The sequence below is a fragment of the Pogoniulus pusillus genome, chromosome 26 (assembly GCF_015220805.1).
Source record: "Pogoniulus pusillus isolate bPogPus1 chromosome 26, bPogPus1.pri, whole genome shotgun sequence".
Taxonomy (NCBI): Eukaryota; Metazoa; Chordata; class Aves; order Piciformes; family Lybiidae; genus Pogoniulus; species Pogoniulus pusillus.
The window spans coordinates 2,509,913-2,535,803 of NC_087289.1; the positions used below are offsets into that span (position 1 = coordinate 2,509,913).

Here is a 25,891-nt window from a genome sequence, read left to right on the forward strand (position 1 = left end):
GCAGCTGTGGAATTATTTTAGATACATGCATAAATCAGTGTCTGAACTTTGGATTAGGCCAACAATTCTCATTCAACAAACTCACTGAACTAGGATTTTAACCTTGTATTTTGCATTTGATCTTAAATGCATTAGACCTGTCTTAATTTTAGTGCTGGTTATCAAATGTGCTTCTGTACAGGCTCAAAGGTGCAAGTGGAGCTTTTGTTCCAGTTGTAATGCCTGTTTGCTATACTGTGACTTTGTAATATTAACAATAGACAGCATGCAGGAAAGGAAGTCCAAGGTTAGGAATAACCTGGCAAAACTCCATGAGTAAAGCTCTGCTGTTTATTACTTGTCTAAGGAAAGGAAGTCTCCTGTCACACTGCTGGGCTTTGTGGTCAGGTACATGACAGCACAGTCACTCTAAATACTAGAGATGTGTAAATTGTGGTAGTTTTGTTACTGCAGTTGTATCAGATTGAGATTCCTCTCACCCATCATTGTATTTGTGTCAATAGAAAATGATGGTATTTGATTTAGGCTTCTGGGGTTTGATGTATTTGACCTGGCAGGTTATAAACCTTGCCAGCAGTTCTGCTAAAGGTGGAGCAGTGAGCAGATGCTCTTCCCTGATGACTGCTGCAAACTTTTGACATGTAATCTGACCTGGTTCTGATGTGGATGTGCAGCAAGTGCTGGCATGGCCCATTCCATGGGCTTTGATGCAAGGGGAATAACGGCTGAGACACAAACACTAGTGGAGTTGTCTGCTCAGCACAGCTGTTCCTGGAATGGATGTCTGAGCAGTCACCTACTCTATCTTCATGTATCTTTCTTGCCAGTAAAGTTACATCAGCTTGAAAAACAACATGAACTAAGCTGACAGAAATTCTTCCTTTTTTTCCTTGGAGATGTTGGCTGGGGAGGTGTGCTGACATAGCTGCTTTGGTGAAACTGCTACACACCAGCTCTTTGTTTGAAGCAAATCACATCACAGCTGGCTGCACAGGATACTCTTGGCACATATTCTGGAGTGCCAGCCAGAGTATAAACAAGAATTACTGATTTGCATTACAAACTAAGTAGTTTTTAAAGTGCAAATGTGTGTGTGATGCACATGCACACCTTTATGTAGTGAAACTCACACGATGTAATTTCATTCTGTTCTTTGCTCTCCCATTATCCTGGAGAAGGACAAGCTTTTGTTTCATACACAGCTCTTCCTCACTGAAGCACAGGAAAACCACCAGGTGTAGTCCATAATTGCTTGAAGTCTCTGCTTGGTACAAACTCAAACAGGACAGGAGCTGTGCTCTCTCTTCCTGATCAGCACATAATTGTGACTCATTTATCCAGAAAGCTGAGATTTTTCCAGGGAATCCTGAATGTTTTATGTTACAACAGGCATCACATGTGCATCTTTGTCACCTAACTGGGACTTCTCAGAAAAACTCTAATGTAGGCAGGGCTTTGGTGCAAAGCAGTGATGGCTCTAGATGAAAAATTACAACATGGGAGCTTGTTTTTTCAAGTCATTGCATGTGCATTGTCTAAGGGTACGTTTGAGAGCACACTTCCTTCTGATCTCTGCTTGGTCTTTCTATTCATTGGACTTCAGCAAGGCCTTTGACACCTTCTGCCACAAGCTCCTGGCAAAGCTGGCAGCTTGTGGCTTGGAGAGATTCACTCTGATCTGGGTCAAGAACTGGCTGGAGGGCTGGGCCCAGAGAGTGGGTGTGAATGGTGCCACATCTGGTCAGCAGCTGTTGCTAGTGGTGTTCCCCAAGGATCAGAAAGGGACCTGGGGGTACTGGTAGATAGTAGCTGAAGATGAGGCAGCAGTGTGCCCAGGTGGGCAGCAGAGCCAATGGCATCCTGGGCTGGCTCAGGAGCAGTGTGGGCAGCAGGACAAGGGAGGTTCTTCTGCCCCTGTGCTCAGCACTGCTCAGGCCACCCCTTGAGTGCTGTGTCCAGCTCTGGGCTCCTCCATTGCAGAGAGATGTTGCAGTGCTGGAAGGTGTCCACAGGAGGGCGACAAAGCTGTGAGGGGCCTGGAGCAGAGCCCTGTGAGGAGAGGCTGAGTGAGCTGGGGGTGTGCAGCCTGCAGCAGAGGAGGCTCAGGGCAGAGCTCATTGCTGTCAATGGCTACCTGAAGGGAGGTTGTAGCCAGGTGGGGTTGGGCTCTGCTGCCAGGCAGCCAGGGACAGAACAAGGAGACACAATCCCAAACTGTGCCAGGGGAGGTCTAGGCTGGATGTTAGGAGGAAGTTGTTGGCAGAGAGAGTGATTGGCATTGGAATGGGCTGCCCAGGGAAGTGGTGGAGTTGATGTCCCTGGAGGCGTTCAGGAAAAGCCTGGCTGGGGCACTTGGTGCCATGGTCTAGCTGATTGGATAGGGCTGAACTGTATGATCTTGGAGGTCTCTTCTAACCTGTTTGATTCTATGATAAGTATGGATTGAATTTGCTGCTAGAAAATGTACCCCACTAATAAACCCATCCCTTGAACAACAGAAATTTGGACTATTGGGCAACATTTGAACAGTACATGATACTGATATAAAATCATGTCACTCCTTTTTTTATAATGTGTTATCTTGCAATTGGAAGAAAGAAAGTAATGATAAAAGGCTTTCCAGGTCAGATGTGTGGTCTAGTTCCTTTATCACTCAGTCCCACCCCCTTGTGAGAAAGTGTCATTGTCTTCCATGGACTGAACATATTGAATCATTGTCTATAATAGCTGCTGGTTGATTAAAAATTTTGCATCCCAAGAAGGAAGTTGTTGTTTTCTAAACAACAAATAACAATACAATTAGACTTTATTCTTACAGTTTTAATCATTTTCAGGTTAGTGGAGAAAGATGCTTTAGCCTGCTGCAAGTGGTACAGCTGATTCCCTGTCACTGAGCAAAAATTGCAGCTGAAGTGTCATCTCACTGGAGAACAGCTCTAGCTGTAATAAATACTGTTTAAATTTAGAACAGATGTGCACATACTCAGGAGATGCCACACTCTCTTACAGAAGTGGTCTAATTGACCTAGAAGAGATGTCACCAATGAATGAGATTAGCAGAGCCTTGCCTTGAATGGACATGTCATGTGGAAAGGAATGTGAGGTAGATGGGTGTGTCGTTGTGGAGCCCTGGAGGAAGCAAAAGAAGCCCTTGTAAAGGCTGTATGGAAAATCACTCTGTTCAGATCATTATCTCTGCAAGAACCACACACAATCACCTAACATCCAAAGGTTTTATACAAGGAGGAATAATAATAAAGGTATGTAATATCTGCACAACTCTGGAGCAGGTGCTGTGTTAGCAGAGCTGTCTGGGCTAGTAAAAATGCTGGTGGGTACCCAGTAAGGAAGCAGGAGGAGAACTGTAGAGAAGACAGAAGCATGGAAAATTCCTGGGGAAGGGAAGCATCAACAAGTCCCCGGAGCACTGGGTTTCCTGACCAGAAGTACAGCAGCTGTGGAGAAAAAAAAAATAAAGGGAAAAAACAAGCAAGGAGATCTGCAGAGCCAGTGGAAACATGGAACAGGAAATGTAAGGAAAAATACATGACAGGGAGCGTTTGTTGAAGCAAGGGCATCAGGAAATACACAAGCAAGATCTGTTCCATGGAGATGCCTGATCCCCATCCAGAGTTCCTGTACAGGCACCAGTACTAAATTAACACTGATCATGCCCAGAGCATTCAAGAGTCAGGCTGAGAATGAAGCTGCAGAAGCCAAATCAAGTTCAGGATATTTCATGCTTCTTCTTAAGAAATAAAGAGTAAGAAGCCAATTAATTCAGCAAAGAAATTTACTTACCAATAGTTTTGTAATGTGGGTCCTGAGCAGGATGTACTCTTACTGACCAGCAGAGCCTGAAGTCTGTCCAAAATGCAAAAAGGAAATGAAGAAATGCATTACTAAAATACAGTTGTGTGTTTGTGTAGCCAATGTGTGGTATCTGTGTGCAGTTGTAACAACACTGCCTGCTTCCTACTTCAAAAGACAGCACTGAAGTTGGAAAGTGAACAAAACAATTCTTCATAGCTACTCAATTTAAGCAAATTCTGGTCACATCACCACTCAAAAGTTGTTCCAACTGCACCAAAAAAGGAGATGAGATTAAAAACCAAATCGTGTATGTGTTACATGTACTTCAGAGAGATTCTCAGGCATGCATTTTGAGGACAGCTCTGCCTTCTAGGATAAAGCACAAGCATCTGTGGAGGGGTGGTCAGGATAGAGCCCAGTGTCACCCCTGAGCAGTGAGCTGGGAAGATTGATGAGCCTGTGCTGCACAGCACTGGCACCTGCCTGCAAAAGGCTGAACCTTGCCCAAAGTGCCACACGGTATCTGCAGTCCATGTCACTGTCAGCGCTGCCTTCCCTTGTTCCCCATCGCTACTGCATCCTTGAACTATGCTGCGAAGCTTGTACGTGAGCTTATTTCAGCCTCGTTCTGCTTAATTGGCAGATCGGCATCACCCGCCAAGTTCCTGCAGCTGCGCCGTGACCGTGAGGTACAGTTGCTCAGTCTGCCCTGCGGCGGGGGCCGGGCCAGGCCCTCCCGGCTGGGAGCGCAGGGGCTCCGCAGCGCCCGTGGCTCCGCGGGCCGGTGAGTGGGGCCGCGGCCGTCGCCCTGCGCCGGGACGCCAGGCACAGCCTCCCTGGTGCCGCCTGCCCAGGCCTCCCGCCAACTTCGAGCGGCATGAGGGTGCGAGGAGAGGCCCTGGTGAGCCCCAAGGGATACCCCGGCGGGCCCGCGCCCGGGCCCAGCCCCGTTGGGTTCCAAGAACACCTCAGCGTGTCCGGACCACAGCCTCGCCGCCCCGAGGAACCCTATGCTGCGGAGAAGGCTACTCCGGCCCCACAACAGGTCCCAACTCTCAAACTTCTAGCGGCAGTTGCATAACTGCCAGTGGGGCGGGGGCGGGGGCAGGGCCTAGGCTGCCGGGGGCGGGCGGGAGGAGCCGGCGCTGCCCTCGTCCCGCCGCTGCCCGGCGCGGCTTGGCCCGGCCCGGGGGAGGGCACGGCGCTGCCCGGGGGTTGACCCGCTCGTCCCTCCGCCGGCCGCCCGGGACACCGACACCGCTGGCAGGGCCGCAGCGGCACTCCTCGCGCCGCCCGCTTCGCCGCCAGCCCCGGCAGAGCGGAGCTGATCGCGGAGAGCCGCCCGCCCGTCCTCGGAGGCGGCTTGCAGAGAGGCCGGCTCCGGCGAGCACCCGTCCTCCCGCTGGGACGTCTGCGCCCGCCGTCGGGGCCGACGAGTAGAAAATGAATCCCGCTCCGGCACCGCCGCCGGGCCAGCAGGTCATCCACGTAACGCAGGACCTGGACACGGAGCTGGAAGCTCTGTTCAACGCGGTGATGAACCCCAAGCCCAGCTCCTGGAGGAAGAAAATCCTGCCTGAGTCGTTCTTCAAGGAACCCGACTCGGGCTCTCACTCGCGGCAGTCGAGCACGGACTCGGGCGGGCCCCCTCCACGGCCCAGCGCCGCGCAACACGTTCGCTCCCACTCCTCGCCCGCTTCGCTACTGGGCACAGCGACCGCTCCTCAGCACGCTCACCTCCGCCAGCGCTCCTACGACGTGACGGACGAGCTGCCACTGCCTCCTGGCTGGGAGATGGCGCTCACGCACACGGGACAGCGCTACTTCCTCAAGTGAGTGCGGCGACGCCGGGGTCCCGGGACGGCAGAGGCTTACCGTGGCTCGCTCCGCACCGGGGCAGGCCAAGCTTGCGGCAGAGCTAGCGTAGAGCAGCGCGGGGTGGGACGGTCCGTCGGGCCGGTCGGGCAGCGCCGTGAGGCGGAGGGCGGCACCGGCGCGGAGGACAGCCGAGGCCGGGGGGCGGCTGGGGCGAGAGGCACTCCGTGAGCGGAGGCGTCCCCGAAGCGGGGAGCAGTATAGTGAACCGAAGGCGGCGGGGGGCACCCACTCGCGGGGAGGCGGCGGCAGGGGCCGCCGAGAGTGTCGCTGAAGCGGAGCTTTCCCGCCTCTGCCTCATAGTTGAGCGGAGTCGAGAGTACGGCGGCGACGCGGGCCGGAGGCCGCCGATGGCTGCGTTCAGCCGTGCCCGGCAGCTGCCGGCTCCGGTGTCCCTGCTGCCGGGTTACACCGCACCGCACCGCGCCGCCGGGGTTCAGGAGCTGCTCTTCACGGAGCAGTCTGATAGCAGCTGTTCCGGGGAGCTTTACAGAACGCGGAGCAGGGCACTGTGTGTCCGTGAGCTGCCGGAACGCGGTCGGTTGGGCTGCGGGCACCGCACAAGCTGGGCTCGCAGCCCGGGCCGTGCGGCTGGGGGCACGCAGGGCAGCGCGGGCCTGTGCGGGTATTTATAGCCCCCCAGGACATGGTGGAGGACGCCTTCGGTTAGTGACAGGTTCGGAGAAGCGTGGCCACACAACTGCCGAGCCTTCCTGGCCGGGAGTTGTGGGCAGGATGTTTTATTTGTGACATTTGGCATTTGACTCAAAGCAGTTGAGTGGGCTACGGGATAGCAGCAATAGGCGGTAAGGCAGCGGTGCCGTGTGTCTGAGCAGCTCCCGTATCTCCCCTCCGATTTACTAAGGATTAAAGGCGCTGTGTGAGCAAGGAATATACAGGGACAAAACATTTGCTAATGACAGTAAGCAGTGACTGAGGATGAGTTCCTGCCTGAGGATGCTGCAGGAGTTAAACTGCCCGGGCTGCAGGAGAGCTCTCAGCCAGGAGAGCTGTGCCGAGAGTTCACACTCGGCCCTGCCTGCGTATTCAACAGTAACAAACGGTGTATAGAGCATGCCTGGTGGGACACGGGACAGAGAGAAGGTTTGCTGTTCAGAAAAATGAATACATGCACAATTTACCTCATTCTCTAGTGACTTCTTGGCATTGTGGCCTTTGGAATCTCCACAGGGCTACTCAAGGGCCAAGTCTTTGGATTGCTCCACAGTTTAGATTATTCCCTCTTGTCCTTCTCTTGAGTTCCTAACAAAGCATGGAAATGGAGTTTGTTTCTTTCTGTCGTTCTGTTTGTAACACTGGGTGGACAAGTACCAGGGCCTAGGTCTGGAGGTTTTCATTAATCTATCACTTGTAAAGTCTGTATCAAAGAGATCTTATTCATACAATTTCTCAACAACAGGACAGAGGCGAAGCAGCTTTGTGGTGACTTTTAACAGTTCCTAAAGAAGTATTTGATGTAAATCTTTGCTAGGGTTTGGCCAGCAGGTGTTTGCAGATACCTCTGGCTAAATATTAGAGAACATAATCTCTGCCTGCTCTTTGGCTTTTGGCTAACATAAAAATGAGCTTTCCCGTCACACATTCCTGACATAGAGACAATTTACCAAGTGCACAGATTCTTGCTGCTTGGGCCAAAACTGCAGGTCCCTTACTTTAAAAATGGATGAAACCCCCAAAGTGTTTTTGTTTCTCCAGATCCTGTCAGCATTAACACTCTGATTATCAGCATCCTTTTTTTATAGATGAAGTTTTCGTTGTGTGTGTAATTTATTACCTGGGTTAGCCTTTGTTTTGTTTCCTGAATTTTAGTCGTCCAACAGAACATTTCTTATTTCTACCAACCCCCCTTATTACTGGAATAATGTATTTACACCTATCATGTATTTCTTTGTATCCTCCTGTTTTGGGGGAGTAATACTCGACTATAAAAGAAGCACATAGGAATTATAATGTTTTGCGAGTGATGTGATGATTTTTCAGGTGAAAATGGAATTTTCTGCATAAACTTGAGATGGTTCATGAGAAGCAGCATTTAAGACTCTGCAATAGTATGCAGGGTTCAGTCAAATGATGCACTTGAATCAAAGCTGTTTGGCCCAAGCAGGCACACAAGGTTATCTTTTCCTGCATTCGAGACCTGTCTCTCAAAAATAATTGGCATTTCTTTTCAGCTTATTGCTAAAGTTTTGTTTATAATCGTTAGCCAAAGAAAACTGAGAAGCAAATGAGGAGCAAATAGCCAAATGATGCCCTCTTGAAGCCCTGATTACCTGTCAAAGTTTCGAATGCAGTTTGTTGTCTTGTAATGTGTTTTCAAGAGTCGCTCAACAGAAGTGGTGATGGGACTGGCAGAGAGCAGTGAGCTAACCTTGCTGACCAGGAACCAGCCATAACTTGAAGCAGTCGCACTCCTGCATGTCAGTTCCTGCAGAAATTTTCTGGCTGTGACTGGAAGAAACATAAGTAGCCTGGGGACCACTCCACCCTGTAATTAAATACCAGACCGCTGGAGTGGGGGATGGAGCAGGGGCTAATGAGCACACAGCGCACTGTTATCGACAGCATTTTTCTCCGTGTGCCTGTGTAGAAAAAAATGTAAGTGTGATTTCTTTCTGATAAAAAGGGTTTGCTGAAAGACGGGCAACCTGCCTGGCGTAGCTCTTGTGCTGCTAAGTGGGGCTATCAGCCGCGTATCGATCCACATGCTGAGCTGTGTACACATGTCCTCCACAAAGAATGTTTCAAGTATTGCTTTCCATCGATGTGCTTTTAGCTTCGTATTTCAGGTGGAAGCCTCAGGTTTTGCTGCTTTCTCGGCGTGGGCAGAGTGCTTCTGCTCAGCCTGACTTGGATGCGGGCGGCAGAGAGCGCAGGCGGCGGGCGGCGTTTGCGCTGCACGGATTGGAGCACGTTGCCGCCGTTATCTCTCTCACACTGGGTTTTGAGAACCTTCCTGTGAAGGTTTGCCATGCCAGGACGTGTTTGCCAGTAAGAGAGAAGGCTAATTGCTCTCAGTGGTGAAACGACACGTTCAGGTGTTTTCCTACAGGTTTCTGGTGGTGAAGAAGCTTGATTTAACAGCTGATGAGTGCCATAGAAGGGCTGTGGTTAGTAGGTCAAGAGATGTTCTCCTGACCTTCTACTCTGCCCTAATGAGGCCATATCTGGAGTACTGTGTTCAGTTCCAGGGCCCCCCGTTCAAGAGGGACACAGAACTGCTTGAGAGGGTCCAGCGCAGATCCACAAAGATGATGAAGGGAATGGAACATCTCTCTTATGAGGAGACATTGAGGGAGCTCGGGCTCTGCTGCTTGGAGAAGGAGGCTGAGAGGTGACCATGGTCTGGTTGACTGGATAGGGCTGGGTGACAGGTTGGACAGGATGATCTTGGAGGTCTCTTCCAACCTGGTTGATTCTATGACCTCATCAATGTTTTTCAATATGTAAAGAGTGAATGCCAGGAGGATGGAGCCAGGCTCTGCTGGGTGATTCCCAATGAAATGACAAGGGGCAATAGGTGGAAGTAGAGGCACAGAATGTTTCATTTAAACATGAGGAGGATTTCTTTCCAATGTGAGTGTGACAGAACACTGGAGCAGGCTGCCATGGGGAGTTGTGGAGTCTCCCTCTTCGGAGATATTCAAAACCTGCCTGGATGTGTTCCTGTGTGATCTGCTCTGGGTGCTCCTGCTCTAGCAGGGCGTTGGACTGGATGAGCTTTCAAGGTCCTTTCCAGCCCCTGACATTCTGTGATGTTAGTGAGCACCTTCAGCAGGGTGACAGGAGAAGAGTCATGGAACTGCTGTGGAAGTAGTCCCTTTCAGAACCTTACAAAGATGGTCATATGGTGACAATTGAAGTGCTCGGACGATCTCCAAATGCAGCCTTTCCCTGGAGCCATTTGTGTTAATTCTGTAGAGATTTTTATTGTTTTATATTGGTGTACTTGGCACTGTGCAGTATTCACAACAGAGTCACATTTCTGCCTCAGGAATGCAGTTACACAACTAGAAATGGGGGACACTGCATCAGACAGTGGCTGTGTGTTAAGTTCTGGTAAAAACGTGGGGAACACCAACACCTTTGTATGACAACTCTGCAGTATTGTTCCACAGTTACTCATGGACATGATGCATGCTCTTTAAGGTGGGGCTTGCATCAATAGAGCCTTCTTTGGTCCTTGCAGAATAATGGTGCCAAGCAAGAGGCTGTGTGTTTTGGCTGTTCTTAGTGTTGTGCCTTTGGAAGAGACCTTGACAAAAGCATGTGGCCTTTGGAGCATCTAATCCATACTTTAAGGGATTTGTTTTGTCTTTATCTCCAGTGATTGTGAGACTTGGTGCTTGAACTCCTCCCTTTGCCAGCATCTCCTTGTTATAAGTAGGGTTTATTATAAGTGGGTAGATTCAGATTGGATGTTAAGGAAAGATTCTTTACTGTGAGGGTGGTGAGATACTGAAACAGGTTGCCCAGGGAGGTGGTGGAGGCCCCATCCTTGGAGGTTTTTAAGGCTAGGTTGGATGGAGCTCTGAGCAGCTTGGTGTAGTGTGAGGTGTCCTTGCCCACAGCAGGTGAGTTGGAACTGGATGGTCTTTGAGGGCCTTTCCAACCCTGACAATTCTGTGGTTCTGTGAAAATAAGTTCTAAGGTACAAGACAGTGTTGAGATGAGATGCTACTGACTTTTAGCTGGAATGAATGCACATATCTACAGGTGCAATACCAAAGCTGAATCAAGAAAAAAAACTCAACCACAAGCTCACCTTCAACTCATTTTACAGATGCAATAGACACATCAAAACTAAATTTGTAGCTGTGATCATCAGCATTAGGAATCTATCTGATTGCTCCTTTGACTGGAGCCTGTAGTTCAGATGCTGGTGGTAATGATGTAAATCCAGAGGTCTTCCTTAACTTTTGTGCAGTTGAAATCTTGGATTTTGGCTTTGCTAATGATTTGGGTGGCTCCAATTAAGGAAAATGAGCAGTGGGATTATTTTTATAATTTTTTGTGAGCTTCTGTAGACAGCTGCTAAGAAATACTGTGCCTGACCATCTTGACTCTGGTTAAGCAGATCATAGAATCAACAGGTTGGAAGAGACCTCCAAGTTCATCCAGTCCAACCTAGCACCCAGCCCTACCCAGTCAACCAGACCATGGCACTCAGTGCCTCATCCAGTCTTCTTTGGACACCTCCAGGGGCAGTGACTCCACCACCTCCCTGGGCAGCCCATTCCAATGCCAATCACTCTCTCTGCCAACAACTTCCTCCTAACATCCAGCCTAGACCTCCCCCGGCACAACTTGAGACTGTGTCCCCTTGTTCTGTTGCTGGCTGCCTGGCAGAAGAGACCAACCCCACCTGGCTACAGCCTCCCTTCAGGTAGTTGTAGACAGCAATGAGCTCTGCCCTGAGCCTCCTCTGCTGCAGGCTGCACACCCCCAGCTCCCTCAGCCTCTCCTCACAGGGCTGTGCTCCAGGCCCCTCACAGCTTTGTCGCCCTCCTGTGGACACCTTCCAGCACTGCAACATCTCTCTTGGATTGAGGAGCCCAGAACTGGACACAGCACTCCAGGGGTGGCCTGAGCAGTGCTGAGCACAGGGGCAGAAGAACCTCCCTTGTCCTGCTGCCCACACTTCTTAAGATGATAAACGTGTCCAGCTCTGAAGAGGTTTGACAAGGGAAGGGTCTGTAAAGCCCACCCAGCTTTTTACTGCTCACCTCTTCACACCACTCTGGAAGAGTCAGTGGTTAGGCTTTGACTTGCTGCTTCTTCAGATGCTTTGGATGAAGCTGAGAATTGTTTTTACCCACAGTTCCATCTCTTTGATTAAGGAGGTTATTGCAGGACAAGAGCTCCTTTGTCCCAGCATATTTCATGCTCTGGGCCCTAGCGTGACTAGCAGATACAAATTGTATGGAAGCAATTAAATCCAAAGGAAATGTCATGTGGGCTGAGTTTCAACATACAGTCCTGTGGCATTTTCCCCTTTTCTTTGAGAGCAAGGGAGCGAGCAGTGGGCGTGATGGAGAGTGGAGGTGGGGTTTTGGTCGGGTTTTTTTTTCACGTTGATTAAATCAAAGTCCAGAGCTAGCAGTGAATGCTAATGCCTGTGACTGCCGCATGAACTCTGCAGGAATGCAGACCTTGGGAGCGCTGCTCTCTGCTGTAGTATTCCCTACCTGTGCCTCTTTTCTTGGGACTGAAGAGACAGATACAGGCTTGCTTAGAGAACTGAGCAGAATGTGTTGTGTTCAGATCATTGCTTACTGTCACCACAAGTGACTGCGGTGTAAGTGGAGGTGTGGGGAAGGCTGTGGCTGTCTTACCGTTTCTCAGGACTGCCAGCATGCATGTGGCAGCTGCAGCCTCAAGCACAGAGCTGCAATTCCAGGGACAGCTTGCCCTCCAGTGACACGTTCCCCACCCATGCCCTGTGCAACCTCTGCTGGCCCCTCACTGTTTTTTCGGTCAGAATGATGGTCTCCGTCAGCAGGCTGGAGCACCTCTGCTATGAGGAGAGGCTGAGAGTTGGGGCTGTTCAGTCTGGAGAGAAGGCTCCCAGGGGACCTTATTGTGACCTTTCAGTATCTGAAGGGGGCTACAAGAAAGCTGGGGAGGGACTTTTTAGGCTGCCAGGTAGTGATAGGACTGGGGGGAATGGAACAAAGCTGGAAGTGGGGAGATTCAGACTGGATGTTAGGAAGAAGTTGTTCAGCATGAGGGTGTTGAGAGCCTGGAATGGGTTGCCCATGGAGGTGGTGGCAGCCTCATCCCTGGAGGTGTTTAAGGCCAGCCTGGATAAGGCTGTGGGCAGCCTGATCTAGTGTGAGGTGTCCCTGGCCATGGCAGGGGGGTTGGAACTGGCTGATCCTTGTGGTCCCTTCTAACCCTGACTGATTCTGTGACTCTAAACGATCTCCAGCCAAGAAATTCTTAACAGCTGTGTCAAGTGTTCCAAAATCACAAATGGTTTGAAACAGGAGAATTCTGTTTATGTGAGATTCCTAAAGGCCATCTCAGAACTTCTGGATTGATGTTTTATGCTTCACCTTCACTGTGACACCCTCAAAAGCAGCAGCAGCAGAGGAAGGGGAAGCACGAGTCACTAGGAAGCTGGCTGAGGTTGCAGGAAACCAGTGCAGGTCCTGCTGAGCTGCAGGGTGACTCTTAGGAAATCATGTCACCTCCCTGCCTTCACTCGTGGTGCATCCAACCAGAGCAGTTTGTTTTCCCACTTTGTAGGAGCTCATGTTGAAATAGCATGTTTAAAATTGAGGCACTGGCATGAAACTTGGAGCTGGGATTGTGCAGCCTGGAGAAGAGGAGGCTCAGGGATGATCTCATTGCTGTCTACAACTACATGAAGGGAGGCTGTAGCCAGGTGGGGTTGGGCTCTGCTGCCAGGCACCCAGCAACAGAACAAGGGGACAGTCTCAAGCTGTGCCAGGGGAGGTCTAGGCTGGATGTTGTTAGGAAGTTGTTGGCAGAGAGAGTGATTGGCATTGGAATGGGCTGCCCGGGGAGGTGGTGGAGTTGCTGTCCCTGGAGATGTTGAAGCAAAGCCTGGATGAGTCACTTAGTGCCATGGTCTGGTTGATTGGACAGGGCTGGGTGCTAGGTTGGACTGGATGAACTTGGAGGTCTCTTCCAACCTGCTTGATTCTATGATTTACCTTGTTACTTGTCTGCAGCCTGTCCCAGTGCCATTGCTCACCTGAGGAAGGTACCAGGGCACTCCAGCAAAGCATCTTTGCCTCAGGAAGTGGATACAGCCTGCACTCTCTGTACAGCTTTGTGGGGAACGGAGTAAAAGGTCAACATTTCTGAGCTTACAAGAGCAGAATTCAGTGTGGGAGTTCTCCACAAAAGGGAGTTTTTAATTTCACATTTGGTTTTGACCCTGCACGTTTCTAGTCACATTTATCATTGTACCCATTCTGCTGTATGTATTTAAAGAGAAATGGAAATGCTTGTGCTTTGAGAAGCTGGAGAGAATAGTTTTTGCTTAATTGCATAGCACATGGCTTAGGGTGATGGGATTGATGTGAAGTTAATGTGAAAGTTGTGGGTTAGATTTTAATGTAGAATAAATGTCTACACACCTCAATGTGTAACTCCTCAAGCAGATGTAACAGCCTTGCTGCCAGGGGAGTGTAGAGATGCCAGTGATTTTTAGCATCCCTTCTTACTGCAGAGGTGGCTCAGTGAGAACTTCCACCAGATGTGCTTGGCTTCTGATGCTGATTAAAATAATCCTCTTGACATGATGGGCTGCCCAGGGAGGTGGTGGAGTCACTGTCCCTAGAGGTGTTGAAGCAAAGCCTGGATGAGGCACTTAGTGCCATGGTCTGGTTGACTGGATAGGGCTGGGTGCTAGGTTGGACTGGATGAGCTTGGAGGTCTCTTCCAACCTGCTTGATTCTACAATTCATCTTGCCCATCCTGTTAAAAAGGCTCTTTTGGGGCAATATCTAGAATGTAGAGTTTTTTTTTTCCCTGGGTTCTCTCTTGTTATGAGAAAATATAATTCTGTTCTGCATGCCTCAGAATTTTCCTTTCTGGGGGGTTCTTATTCCTCAGATTTCCAGTGGATTTTCTTACCAGGGATGGAAAACCTAAACACTCCAAATAAAAAGAGCTGTTTCTTTGAAGTATCTCTGTGAGAACAGCATTCTTAGCTTAGGATATGCAAAGTACTTGGTGTGGTGGAACTGTTAGAATTCATGTAGTTATTCTAGGCCACTGAAAAGGGACTTTGAAAAAAAGCTTGGTCCTTTCCCTAGGTGTATTTAATAAGTAAAGACCAGGCTGAGAGGTGAGGCAGTAGAAAACATGCTCCAGTTGACTTTACCTTATTTTGAGCTTCTTATGGCTGTAAGATAAAGTATAAAGACAGAATAAAAATAGAAGGGAAAAGGAGCTAAAATATGTGTAGGAGTTTTGCTTTTCAGGTTGCAGAGCAAGTACCAGTCTAGTGCTGATAGAAGTGGTGTATGGAGTGTGGAGCCCTGCCAGCAACATCTTGAAACAGCCGTACAGGAATGTGGAGGAGTTTGTAGCAGACCCTGGGCTTGCAGCATGCATGGCCTTGGAAGGGCACCTGCAGGCCACAGGGCAGCCATCATGCTGCTTTTGTGTGAGGAAAAGAGAATAGAGGCTGCTCTGTTACTTAGTGAAAACTGATAAGCAGCAGAATGCAGCAGTTGCTAGTTGGTCTGAGTAACTTTGTGTTGCTGGCCCTGAGATTGGGTGTCCACGCTGTGACCAGGTACTTGCCTTTTCTGTTCAAGTTCTACAAGAAGTGTGAAATGACTGAACTGGGAGATTGAGCCAGCTGGAAAGACAGCTGCTTTTAAAGCAGAAATAATGCAAATGAAGCACAGAATCACAGAAACATGCAGGTTGGCAAAGCCCCTCAGGAGCACCAAGTCCAACCTGTAACTCTACAAGATTCACCATAAACCATATCCCTAAGCACCACATCCAAACCACCCTTAAACACACCTGGGGTTGGTGACTCCACCACCTCCCTGGGCAGCTCATTCCAGTGCCTGACCACTCTCTCAGTGAAAAACCTGTAACTAAAAAGCAGAAATGATCAGGTATATCTGCATGTTCTCTTCTCATGGTTTACTTAGGGCCATGAAGATGCTGAGAGGGCTGCAGCAGCTCTGGGAACAGGGTGAGAGAGTTGGGGCTCTGCAGCCTGGAGAAGAGAAGGCTTCGAGGAGACCTTGGAGTGGCCTTCCAGGATCTGAAGGGGACTACAGGAAGACTGGGGAGGAATTATTGACAAGGTCTTGTAATAACAGGATGAGGAGTAATGGGTTAAAACTAGATGTTAGAAAAGGGTTCCTTACAGTGAGGGTAGTGAGACACTGGCACAGGTTGCCCAGGGAGGTTGTGGATGGCCTCTCCCTGGAGGTGTTCAGGGCCAGGCTAGATGATGCCTTGAGTGACCTGTTCTAGTTGGAGGTGCCTGGCTATGGCAGGGGGTTGGAACTGGATGAGCTTTGAGGCCCCTTCCAACCTAAACCATTTTGTGATTCTGGGTGAGAGGTGCACCCACCAGACACTGAAGGCAGGGCTAAGACAGGAAGGAATTTATAGCTGAGTTTTACACTCATGGTAAAGTATCATCCAACTTCAAGTGAGTAGTTTCTCCCTCAAAAGTAATTGAGATCAGAATGTTGAGAGTCACATTTTTTTGTGTAAGCAAATGACAGGAGAGTGTTGTCACCCTTGTTTGTTTGTGACAGTGTTAGACAACTGAGTCATTGGTGCCTTCATAGTTTGGCCAAACATTTTTTTTGCCATGGGACTTCTTCATGTAAATTTCAGTTCACAGTGGCCTTTGTAGTAGTGGCACTTCATCAAAGATAGAAATTTGGAAGTAATAACATAGAGAAGATTTTGTTCCACTCAAACAGTCACAGACATGTTTTCAAGCATGAGCTTTAGTGGTGACATGAACACTGCCTTGATGAAGCTTATGTCAAAACATAGTTCTCACTTTACAGTGTTGGAATTGCTTTTTTTGTTTGGGTTGGGTTTGGGGTTTTTTTCTTTGGGTTGGGGTTTGGGGTTTGCTTGGTGGTTGTTGTTTTCTAACATATAAATACTGAGAGACCTCCAAGCTCATCCAGTCCAACCTAGCACCCAGCCCTGTCCAATCAACCAGACCATGGCACTAAGTGCCTCATCCAGTCTTTTTTTGGACACTTCCAGGGACAGCGACTCCACCACCTCCCCAGGCAGCCCATTCCAGTGCCAATCACTCTCTCTGCCAAAAACTTCCTCCTAACATCCAGCCTAGACCTCCCCTGGCACAGCTTGAGGCTGTGTCCCCTTGTTCTGTTGCTGGGTGCCTGGCAGCAGAGCCCAACCCCACCTGGCTACAGCCTCCCTGCAGGCAGCTGCAGGCAGCAATGAGCTCTGCCCTGAGCCTCCTCTGCTGCAGGCTGCACACCCCCAGCTCCCTCAGCCTCTTCTCACAGGGCTGTGCTCCAGGCCCCTCCCCAGCCTTGCTGCCCTTCTCTGGACACCTTCCAGCACCTCAACATCTCTCTTGAATTGAGGAGCCCAGAACCGGACACAGTACTCAAGGGGTGGCCTGAACAGTGCTGAGCACAGGGGCACAAGAACCTCCCTTGTCCTGCTGCCCACACTGCTCCTGAGCCAGCCCAGGATGCCATTGGCTCTGCTGCCCACCTGGGCACTGCTGCCTCCTCTGCAGCTTCTCTCTCCCAGCACCCCCAGGTCCCTCTCTGCCTGCCTGCTCTCAGCCACTCTGTCCCCAGCCTGTAGTTTTGGGTTGCTGTCTGGTTTGCTTTGCTGGATGTGTGCCCTTTGCTAGGGTATTGCCTAGGGAAGGTTTCCTTTTTCTGTTGGGATTGCCTCTACTAGAACAATATTTTCAGTAGTCTTTATCTTGCAAAAACAAATGTCTGATTCATGTCCTAGAAGAAAACAGGAAACTGTGGAGAAGACAGGCTGCAAAAGAAAGGCTTACTGGGATTTGCAGTTTCATTTGTAAAGGTATAAACCAAGCTGGAGGTAGCTCTCTGTTAAATACTGAGAGGCTATTACACTTCTCCTGATTTCCTTGCAGTAGCTGAGCTGCATATGAGGAACAATTCATGTTGAGCTTGCTAAAAACAACCTCTCAAAAAACACCTTCACAGTGGTGCATCCAGGTGGATTTTGAATGTCTCCAGAGATGGAGACTCCACAACCTAAGACCATAGAAGGGTTTTAAAGCTTTGACCTCAAATAAAACACAGCCTACCAAAAATATATAGAGTGTGAAATTGTAAAAGAGGGCAAGAGAAGAGGTGAAAGGAGTAGAGGATGTTGTGAGAGGAGTAGAGGAGGTGGTGAAAGGAGAGGATGTGGTGAAAGGAGTAGAGGAGGTGGTGAAAGGAGAGCATGTGGTGAAAGGAGTAGCATCTAAGGAACTTGGAGGATACTGAAGGGTCACCTCCTCATGGAGGGAGCAGAGGGAGGTGCTGATAACCCCCCAGAAGCCTGCACTGATGCTTCCTCCAGCGTAAAGCATCCCACTGCGGGTGGGTGAGAGGCAGCTATGCTGGTGAAGGTCTGATCTTTCTGGATGTGATTCTGCTGGTCTGTATTTGTAGCTGCCTTCCAAAAGGACAGATTTCCTGTCAAGCAGACTCTGTTGGACACTGTAGTAGTTCTCCAGTCAGAAATTCCTGGTGTTCAGCTAAATCTTGCTGAAGTTCTGGCCTCATTTTAAAGCTCTCCAGTTACGTACAGAGAGCACCAATGCAGAACTGTCACCCTGCCTTGCTGAGGTCAACTGTCAGCTACCAGACATTGTTTCTTTATTTTGGAAAGGTTTTGTTTGGGCAAAGAGTTGGTTTTTTAACCAGATCCTGCTTTTCATCTGTTTTCCATGGCAGACGATCACATTTCCCAACCACTTGCAAACAGTGACTGTCTGGCAGGATTTCCTGGATACACAGTAGTTTGAGACTGCAAAAGCCAACTTTCTGAACTCCAGTGATTAGCATGGTTATTTGTACTGCCTTTTCTTCCCTGGGAACTAAGCAGCTCATCATATGGAAGGTAGAAAGAAGGTCCAATGAAAGAAGAAAAAAAACCAAACAATCTTTTTGTCTGCCAGCTAATCACCTCCACCACAAGCTAGCGAGGGGAAAAGTAAGTCAGATATGACACCTCCTGACCTTTGCCTGTTGAAGCATTCTGAGGAGTCAGAACCAGTATTTTGGGTGACAGAAGCTTTGTAAGAAACTCCTGAAGAAAGTTGTTTATGACTTGATCCTGCTTTTGTCTAACAGAGCGAGGTACTTGCTGAGGACTTGTCCTGTGGACAAGTTGTGCATGGCACAGCAATGTGCCCTTGTGGCCAGAAGGGCCAAGGGGATCCTGGGGTGCATTAAGAAGAGGGTGTCCAGCAGATCAAGGGAGGTTCTCCTTCCCTTCTACTCTGCCCTGGTGAGCTCCCATCTTGAATACTGCCTTCAGTTTTGGGCTCCCCAGTTGAAGAGGGACAGGGATCTGCTGGAGAGGGTCCAGCAGAGGGCTATAAGGATGATTACAGGACTGGAGCACTGCCTGATGAGGAGATGCTGAGGGACCTGAGGCTGCTTAGTCTGGAGAAGAGAAGACTGAGAGGGCATCTAATAAATGTTTATCAATATCTGAGGGCTGGGGGTCAGGAGGGGGGGACAGGCTCTGCTCACTGCTCCCTGGGATAGGACAAGCAGCAATGGATGGAAGCTGCAGCACAGGAGGTTCCAGCTCAGCACAAGGGGGAACTTCTTGACTGGAAGGGTCCCAGAGCCCTGGCACAGGCTGCCCAGAGAGGTTGTGCAGTCTCCTTCTCTGGAGCCTTTCAAGGCCTGTCTGGATGTGTTCCTGTGTGCCCTGAGCTAGATTGTATGGTCCTGCTCTAGCAGGGAGGTTGGACTGGATGATCTCTTTGGGTCCCTTCCAATCCCTAACATCCTGTGAACCTGTGACTTTGCAGTTTATAACCTGTGAGCTCAAGTTGTGTGAGCCCAAAGCAGTGGGTATGGTGACTATGAAAATAACAAGGTCTTTATTAAACTGAGTGAGTTCATTGTTTTTGAAGTGTGTATGGATCCTTCACCCCTGGCTATGATCATCTGTGTCTGGTTAGCACTGACTAGAAGGATGGTTAGCACAGCCTCTGCTGTTGGAGGGCAGGGTTCTCCAACCCTGCAGACATACTTGAGCAGTAGAACTCTATCAGTAAAGCAGCCACACATCCACATCCTCACATGCACATTACCCATTATAAAGGAAGTTTACAAGTGTTGGTTTTACTTCAGACACAGAAGTTTGAAGGAATGCTGGAGTACTGTGTACAGTTCTGGAGCCCCCAGCACATGGAACTGTTAGAGCCAGGCCAGAGGAGGCCACGAAGATGCTGAGAGGGCTGCAGCAGCTCTGCTCTGAGGATAGGCTGAGAGAGTTGGGGCTCTGCAGCCTGGAGAAGCGAAGGCTTCCAGGAGACCTTGGAGTAGCCTTCCAGTATCTGAAGGGAGCTTGCAGGCAGGCTGGGGAGGGAGTATTGACAAGGATAAGGGGCAAAGGGTTTAAAGTGGCAGAGGGGAGATTTAAACTGGATGTTAGGAAGAAGTTCTTTCCAGTGAAGGCAGTGAGACACTGGCACAGGTTGCCCAGGGAGATTGTGGCTGCACCCTCTCTGGAAGTGTTCAAGGCCAGGTTGAGTGAAGCCTTGAGTGACCTGTTCTAGTGGGAGGTGTCCCTGCCTGTGGCAGGGGGTTGAAACTAGATGATTTTTGAGGTCCCTTCCAACCTAAACCATTCTATTATTATATACAGCACTGAGAAGAGCAGTGACCAAAAACCCATTTGGTGGTTAGGTAAGCAGCATGAAGCACAGATCCCTTCTCCTCTCTCTGAGTTATTCCATTCTCTTTATATGAGCATCACTCCCAGTGAAATCAACAGATTTGCTTCCCCTGGCAGCAGGGTAGCACAACTGTGAGCTGCCCTTTCTCCTGCATCTGCTTTCCTTATATCTTCAGGTTCAGTGTGATGCTTTGCATCGCAGGCAAGCCAACAGGACTTCAGCACTTGGAGTTAGCAGCCACAAAGTTGTTGCTGACAGTTTTTTTTCAATTAAAAACTCCTCCCCTATTTTCTAAAACTGAGACATTTGAGGGGGTCGAGATTGAAAATGACCCCAGCTACTTCAAAGCCATTGTTGTGGTAGATAAATGTACACCCAAAGTAATTTTACTCACCTAAATACTTCTATCTGGGATGCAATGAGTCAAGCTTGTTGCCTAAACATTATTTTTAGTTGCTTCTGTTGCAACTAAGTCATAGGGGGAAATGCTTTTGCCACAGTAATATTGGCAAAGTGATTCAAGTTTTATTGACAGGATGGAAACCTTGGTCTGAGGAATTGAGGATTTGGGGCTTTGGGGAAAACCAAATAATTCACTTTAGGATCTAGTGGGGCTCTGCATGTCTGTTGTGCTGCAGCCATTGGCATTGAAATATAAAGGTATTGAATGGTGTTGAAGTATAAGTACTCTGAAGTTCAGAGAGCAGAAGCTCTTTTGGCTTTTTGGAGCTTAATAAATGTACTGACCTGAAAGCTGAGATTGTGAGAATGATCTCTGAATGAAGAGTTGCTGTACCAGGAACCTCTTTGCACAAGTGTGTGTGTTTTGAGCCAGAGTGCTCAGTTTTCCAGTGAAGGAGCATCATCTGCTTGGGAAATCTGTTCCTTGAGCCAATTCATGTTATCATTGGAAACTCTGACCAGGCAGAACTGGCAGAAGAGAGCTTGTTGTAGGAAAGAGTTAGAACAACTGCTGTGCATGTGTGAGAAAAAGTTCTAGGAGCTCTGGTAACACCAAAGAATCAGTCAGGGTTGGAAGGGACCACAAGGATCAGCCAGTTCCAACCCCCCCTGCCATGGGCAAGGACACCCTACCCTAGATCAGGCTGTCCAGAGCCTCATCCAGCCTGGCCTTAAACACCTCCTGGGATGGGGCCTCAACCACCTCCCTGGCCAGCCATCTTCTTGTCTTTTTAGGACACAGTCTCAAGCTGTGCCAGGGCAGGTTCAGGCTGGATGTTAGGAGGAAATTGTTGGCAGAGAGAGTGATTGGCATTGGAATGGGCTGCCCAGGGAGGTGGTGGAGTCACCGTGCCTGGAGGTGTTCAGGGCAGGATTGAATGTGGCACTTAGTGTCTAGTTGATTGTTGAGGGCTGGGTGCTAGGTTGGGCTGGATGAGCTTGGAGGTCTCTTCCAACCTGGTTGATTCTGTGATTCTATGGTAGCCCTCTGCTGCAGGTGGAGGACAAAGGGTTATTGCTCATACTGCAAGCTACCAAACAACTTCTGTAACCTCCTTACTCTGCAAATGTCATCTCTCTTTCTCACAAAGGAATATTTTATCTTGAGATAAAGTTTCCCCCCCAAATAAACATTGTTTTAAGAGCACCATTGAGATGTCTCTTTAAATATGGGTGCCACAGGCACTCATCAAGTAGACAAATGCAATTAATGCCATCATTTATGGGATACATTGAAAAATCCCATCAGAATCTTCTATATAATAGTTTTATTCAGTACCTTTTTTTTCCCCCTTCCTTTCTTTCTCTCAGGAACTGGGATTTCATCCAAATTCTAAAGGTTAATTTGTCAATAGAACTCAAAGGCTGTTTTGTTTCCATTTGTGTAACTAGTTTAATGTTTTGGTTTTTAAGTCCTTGGCGTATACCAACAATGGAATCAGTCAGTTACAGGGATGCTTAGCAGGACATTCTCTTCACAGTAGCAAATAATGCTGAAACTAAACCAGGAAAGGAAAAATCCAGCATAATAATAATTAAAAAAGGGCAACTTTTTCACTGGAGAAGTCATTTTAATTAGTACTTAGCACAGGATAATAAATATTCAAATACTTAAGTTCCAGCTTGAAGATTAGAAGCAGTGAGGGATGTGTGGCCAGGGAGCAAAGTTCATGGTGCAATCAGTTTAATAATTACATTGTGTAATTTTCATGAAAGATTTATCTGCAGCAGTGGATTTTATCAGCTCAGCCTGCAGGTTGGAGTGCTGCAGACCCTCACTTGAACCTGCTGCAGGAGAGGAATAGTTGAACTATTGAGGGTTGGTTATTAATTTCTGTGCTTGGAGAGGAGTGATCAAGAGATACTGGGGTTTGTGTTTGCAAGCCTTCAGTGGTGTAATGAGTGACAGGGAACATCTTACTCTTTCCAACTGCTGGGATGAAGAGTGGAAATGAAATCAGTAGCACAGAGTTCTGCTGGAGGGTAGGAGAGCCCTGCAGAGGGTCCTGGCTGGGCTGGATGTGTGGGCAGAGGCCAATGGGATGAGATTGAACAAGGCCAAGTGCAGGGTTCTATGCTTTGACCACGACAACCCCAAGCAGCACTACAGGCTGGGGCCAGAGTGGCTGAGAGCAGGCAGGCAGAGAGGGACCTGGGGGTGCTGGGAGAGAGGAGCTGAAGAGGAGGCAGCAGTGCCCAGGTGGGCAGCAGAGCCAATGGCATCCTGGGCTGGCTCAGGAGCAGTGTGGCCAGCAGGACAAGGGAGGTTCTTCTGCCCCTGTGCTCAGCACTGCTCAGGCCACACCTGGAGTGCTGTGTCCAGTTTTGGGCTCCTCCATTGCAGAGAGATGTTGAGGTGCTGGAAGGTGCCCAGAGAAGGGCAGCAAGGCTGGGGAGGGGCCTGGAGCACAGCCCTGTGAGGAGAGGCTGAGGGAGCTGGGGGGGTGCAGCCTGCAGCAGAGGAGGCTCAGGGCAGACCTCATTGCTGCCTGCAGCTGCCTGCAGGGAGGCTGTAGCCAGGTGGGGTTGGGCTCTGCTGCCAGGCAGCCAGGGATAGAAGAAGGGGACACAGCCTCAAGCTGTGCCAGGGGAGGTCTAGGCTGGATGTTAGGAGGAAGTTGTTGGCAGAGAGAGTGATTGGCATTGGAATGGGCTGCCCAGAGAGGTGGTGGAGTCACTGTCCTTGGATGAGGGATGTCCCTGTTCAAGACAAGCCTGGCTGGGGCACTTAGTGCCATGGTCTGGTTGATTGGCCAGGGCTGAGTGCTAGGTTGGACTGGCTGAGCTTGGAGGTCTCTTCCAACCTGCTTGATTCTGTCATTCCCTGTGAGTCTATAATTTCAGATCTGTGTGCTCTGCTCAGGAGCTCTCCCAAAAGGTTATTAACACTCTGGCTCTGCATAAGGCACAGCTTTTTGTTTTCCTGGTTAACAGTGAATAATGCCAGCAGATAATTAAACTGCTGAAGCTAGAAGATAATACTTAGCAGCTGCTCTGGCTGTCTACCACCAGTTGTTTTAAGGATATCATGGGGGCCACCTGGAGTGCCTTGCAGCACAGCTGCCTTGCAGCACAGCTGTAGCTGTGGATGAGCTCCACTGGCTTACTCTTCAGTGCCATTTGAGTGCCTTAAGGGTGCCCTACAAAGAGGCAAATGGCTTCCATTTACAAGAGGGAAGTTGTGGAAGCTCTTAATACCAAAAATCTGGTAAGGGATGCATTTATTGGTGTCTGGAGTTGGTATAAAATGAAAACATTGCTGCAGATAACCATTAGTCATTCTTTTTCTTTCCTTCTCTGTCAGATATCACTAGACCACAAGGGAATATGCAATAGCCCGAAAGGAAGGCAGCCATCTCAGAGTTGGGCTGCAGGGTGCTGCTGGAAAGAGCAGCCTGAACCTGCTCTCCTGTTTAAAACCTGTTTCCTCTGTTTTGATTCAGCTGGCAGTCCTGGGGCAACAGGGTCAGTCAAACCAATCTGTTAGTCGTAGAATCATGGAATCAACCAGGTTGGAAGAGACCTTCAAGCTCATCCAGTCCAACCTATCAACCAGCCCTGTCCAATCAACTAGACCATGGCCCTAAGTGCCTCATACAGTCTTTGCTTGAATACCTTCAGGGATGGCAACTCCACCACCCCCCTGGGCAGCCCATGCCAATGCCAATCACTCTCTCTGGCAACAGCTTCCTCCTAACATCCAGCCTAGACCTCCCCTGGCAGAACTTGAGACTGTGTACAGCTGAAATGGTCAGCAAGGTTTGTTTCTGTAGCTCAAACAAATTGGCTGAGGTGCTCATTGGTTGAGGTTGGAATTGGTGATCCTGAGGATCTTTTCCAACCTGGATGTTTCAGTGATTCCATGCACTACATGGCTGTGGTGAGATCATGCTGTACCCCAGCCCACCCCTGTCAGCAGTGCTGTGGCCAAAGAGCCACAGGGGTGTTCTGTAGGCCAGGTGGGGGCTACCTACTCATGGGTTTTTAATGCAGTTAGCTGAGACTGAGTTGTGACCTTAAACTGCTTCGTGTAATATCTGTGACTGAGAACCACAGAACAGACTTTAAACCTGAGTTTTGTTTTATTTGTAACAACCCAAGTATTGCATGGTCTGCCTCAGAGGCTTGGAAGCCTCAAGAAGCATCAGTGTTAGTCAGGTCACCTCTGCCAAATAGCAGGAAATGCTCTGCCACTGTTGCATTTTCCTACCTCAAAGTATTGTGCCATGAAATGAGAACCTTACACAAGTTCACCAGCAGGCTGAACCTGTCCCTGCAGTGCTGGACACAGGCCAGTGCCAGACAAATGCTCTCTGTCTGCACTTAGCCAACCATACATTCACCAGCAGATCTAACTCATCCTGTCTAGGTTCTTGTGCAGTGCCACCACTGTGGGTTTTTTTGAAGAACTCACAGATCTTCTCAGAGATGGGAAACATCTGAAAGTAAATGTGCTTCTAATTGCATGTGTGAGAAAAAGGGAGCAGCATTCTGCTGTGTGCACCTGGAAAAGAACCAGACTCATTGGCATGTTATTATGTGATGTTGGAAAATCACAGAACCATGCAAAGCCCAAGGAGCAGTGAGCAAAGCCCCTCAGGATCACCAAGTCCAACCCAGGACCCTACTCTACAAGATTCACCTTAAACCATAGCCCCAAGCACCACATCCAAATGACCCTTAAACACAGCCAGGGTGGGTGACTTTACCACCTCCCTGGGCAGCTCATTCCAGTGCCTGACCACTCTCTCAGTGCTAAGCCTGTAACTAAAATGACACAATACCAGCAGAAATGATCAGGAGTATCTGCATGTTCTCATGGTTTACTTAGGGCCACAAAGATGCTCAGAGGGCTGGAGCACCTCTGCTATGAGGACAGGCTACAAGAGCTGGGCTCTTCAGCCTGGAGAAGACAAGGCTGTGGAAAACTTTTTCTTAGTGGCCAACCTAAACCTCCCCAGCCTCAGCTTGAGGCCATTCCCCCTTGTTCTGTCTCCAGTTACATGTGAGAAGAGCCCAGCAGCAGCCTCTCCACAACTTCCCTTCAGGTAGCTGTAGACAGCATTGAGGTCTTCACTCAGCCTCCTCTTACTCAACAAATGTCAAGCCCAGTGGAGAAATCCTTGTTCTGCAGATAGTGTGCACTGCAAATGTGCTTAGGGGGTAGATGTTACAGGTGGTAGAGCTGCCAGAGAGGGAGGCCATAAATGTTGTCTGTAGGCAATGCTGGTTTTACCCATTCATTGCTAAAAACAATTACAGTATCACAGTATCATCAGGGTTGGAAGAGACCTAATTGTCTTCACAAGACAGCCCAGATGAAGT

At 49.1% G+C, this 25,891-nt stretch overlaps 1 protein-coding gene across 1 annotated transcript in view; it reads left to right on the forward strand.

Moving 5' to 3' along the window:
• The first annotated feature begins 4,992 nt into the window (after window positions 1-4,992).
• Window positions 4,993-25,891, forward strand: part of WWTR1 (WW domain containing transcription regulator 1) — a 62,516-nt gene continuing 41,617 nt past the window's right edge. Inside the window, exon 1 of the mRNA XM_064165501.1 lies at window positions 4,993-5,645. Within this exon, the coding sequence (XP_064021571.1) occupies window positions 5,257-5,645 (389 nt within the window). The 5' untranslated portion in view covers window positions 4,993-5,256. The remainder of the gene's footprint in view (window positions 5,646-25,891) is intronic.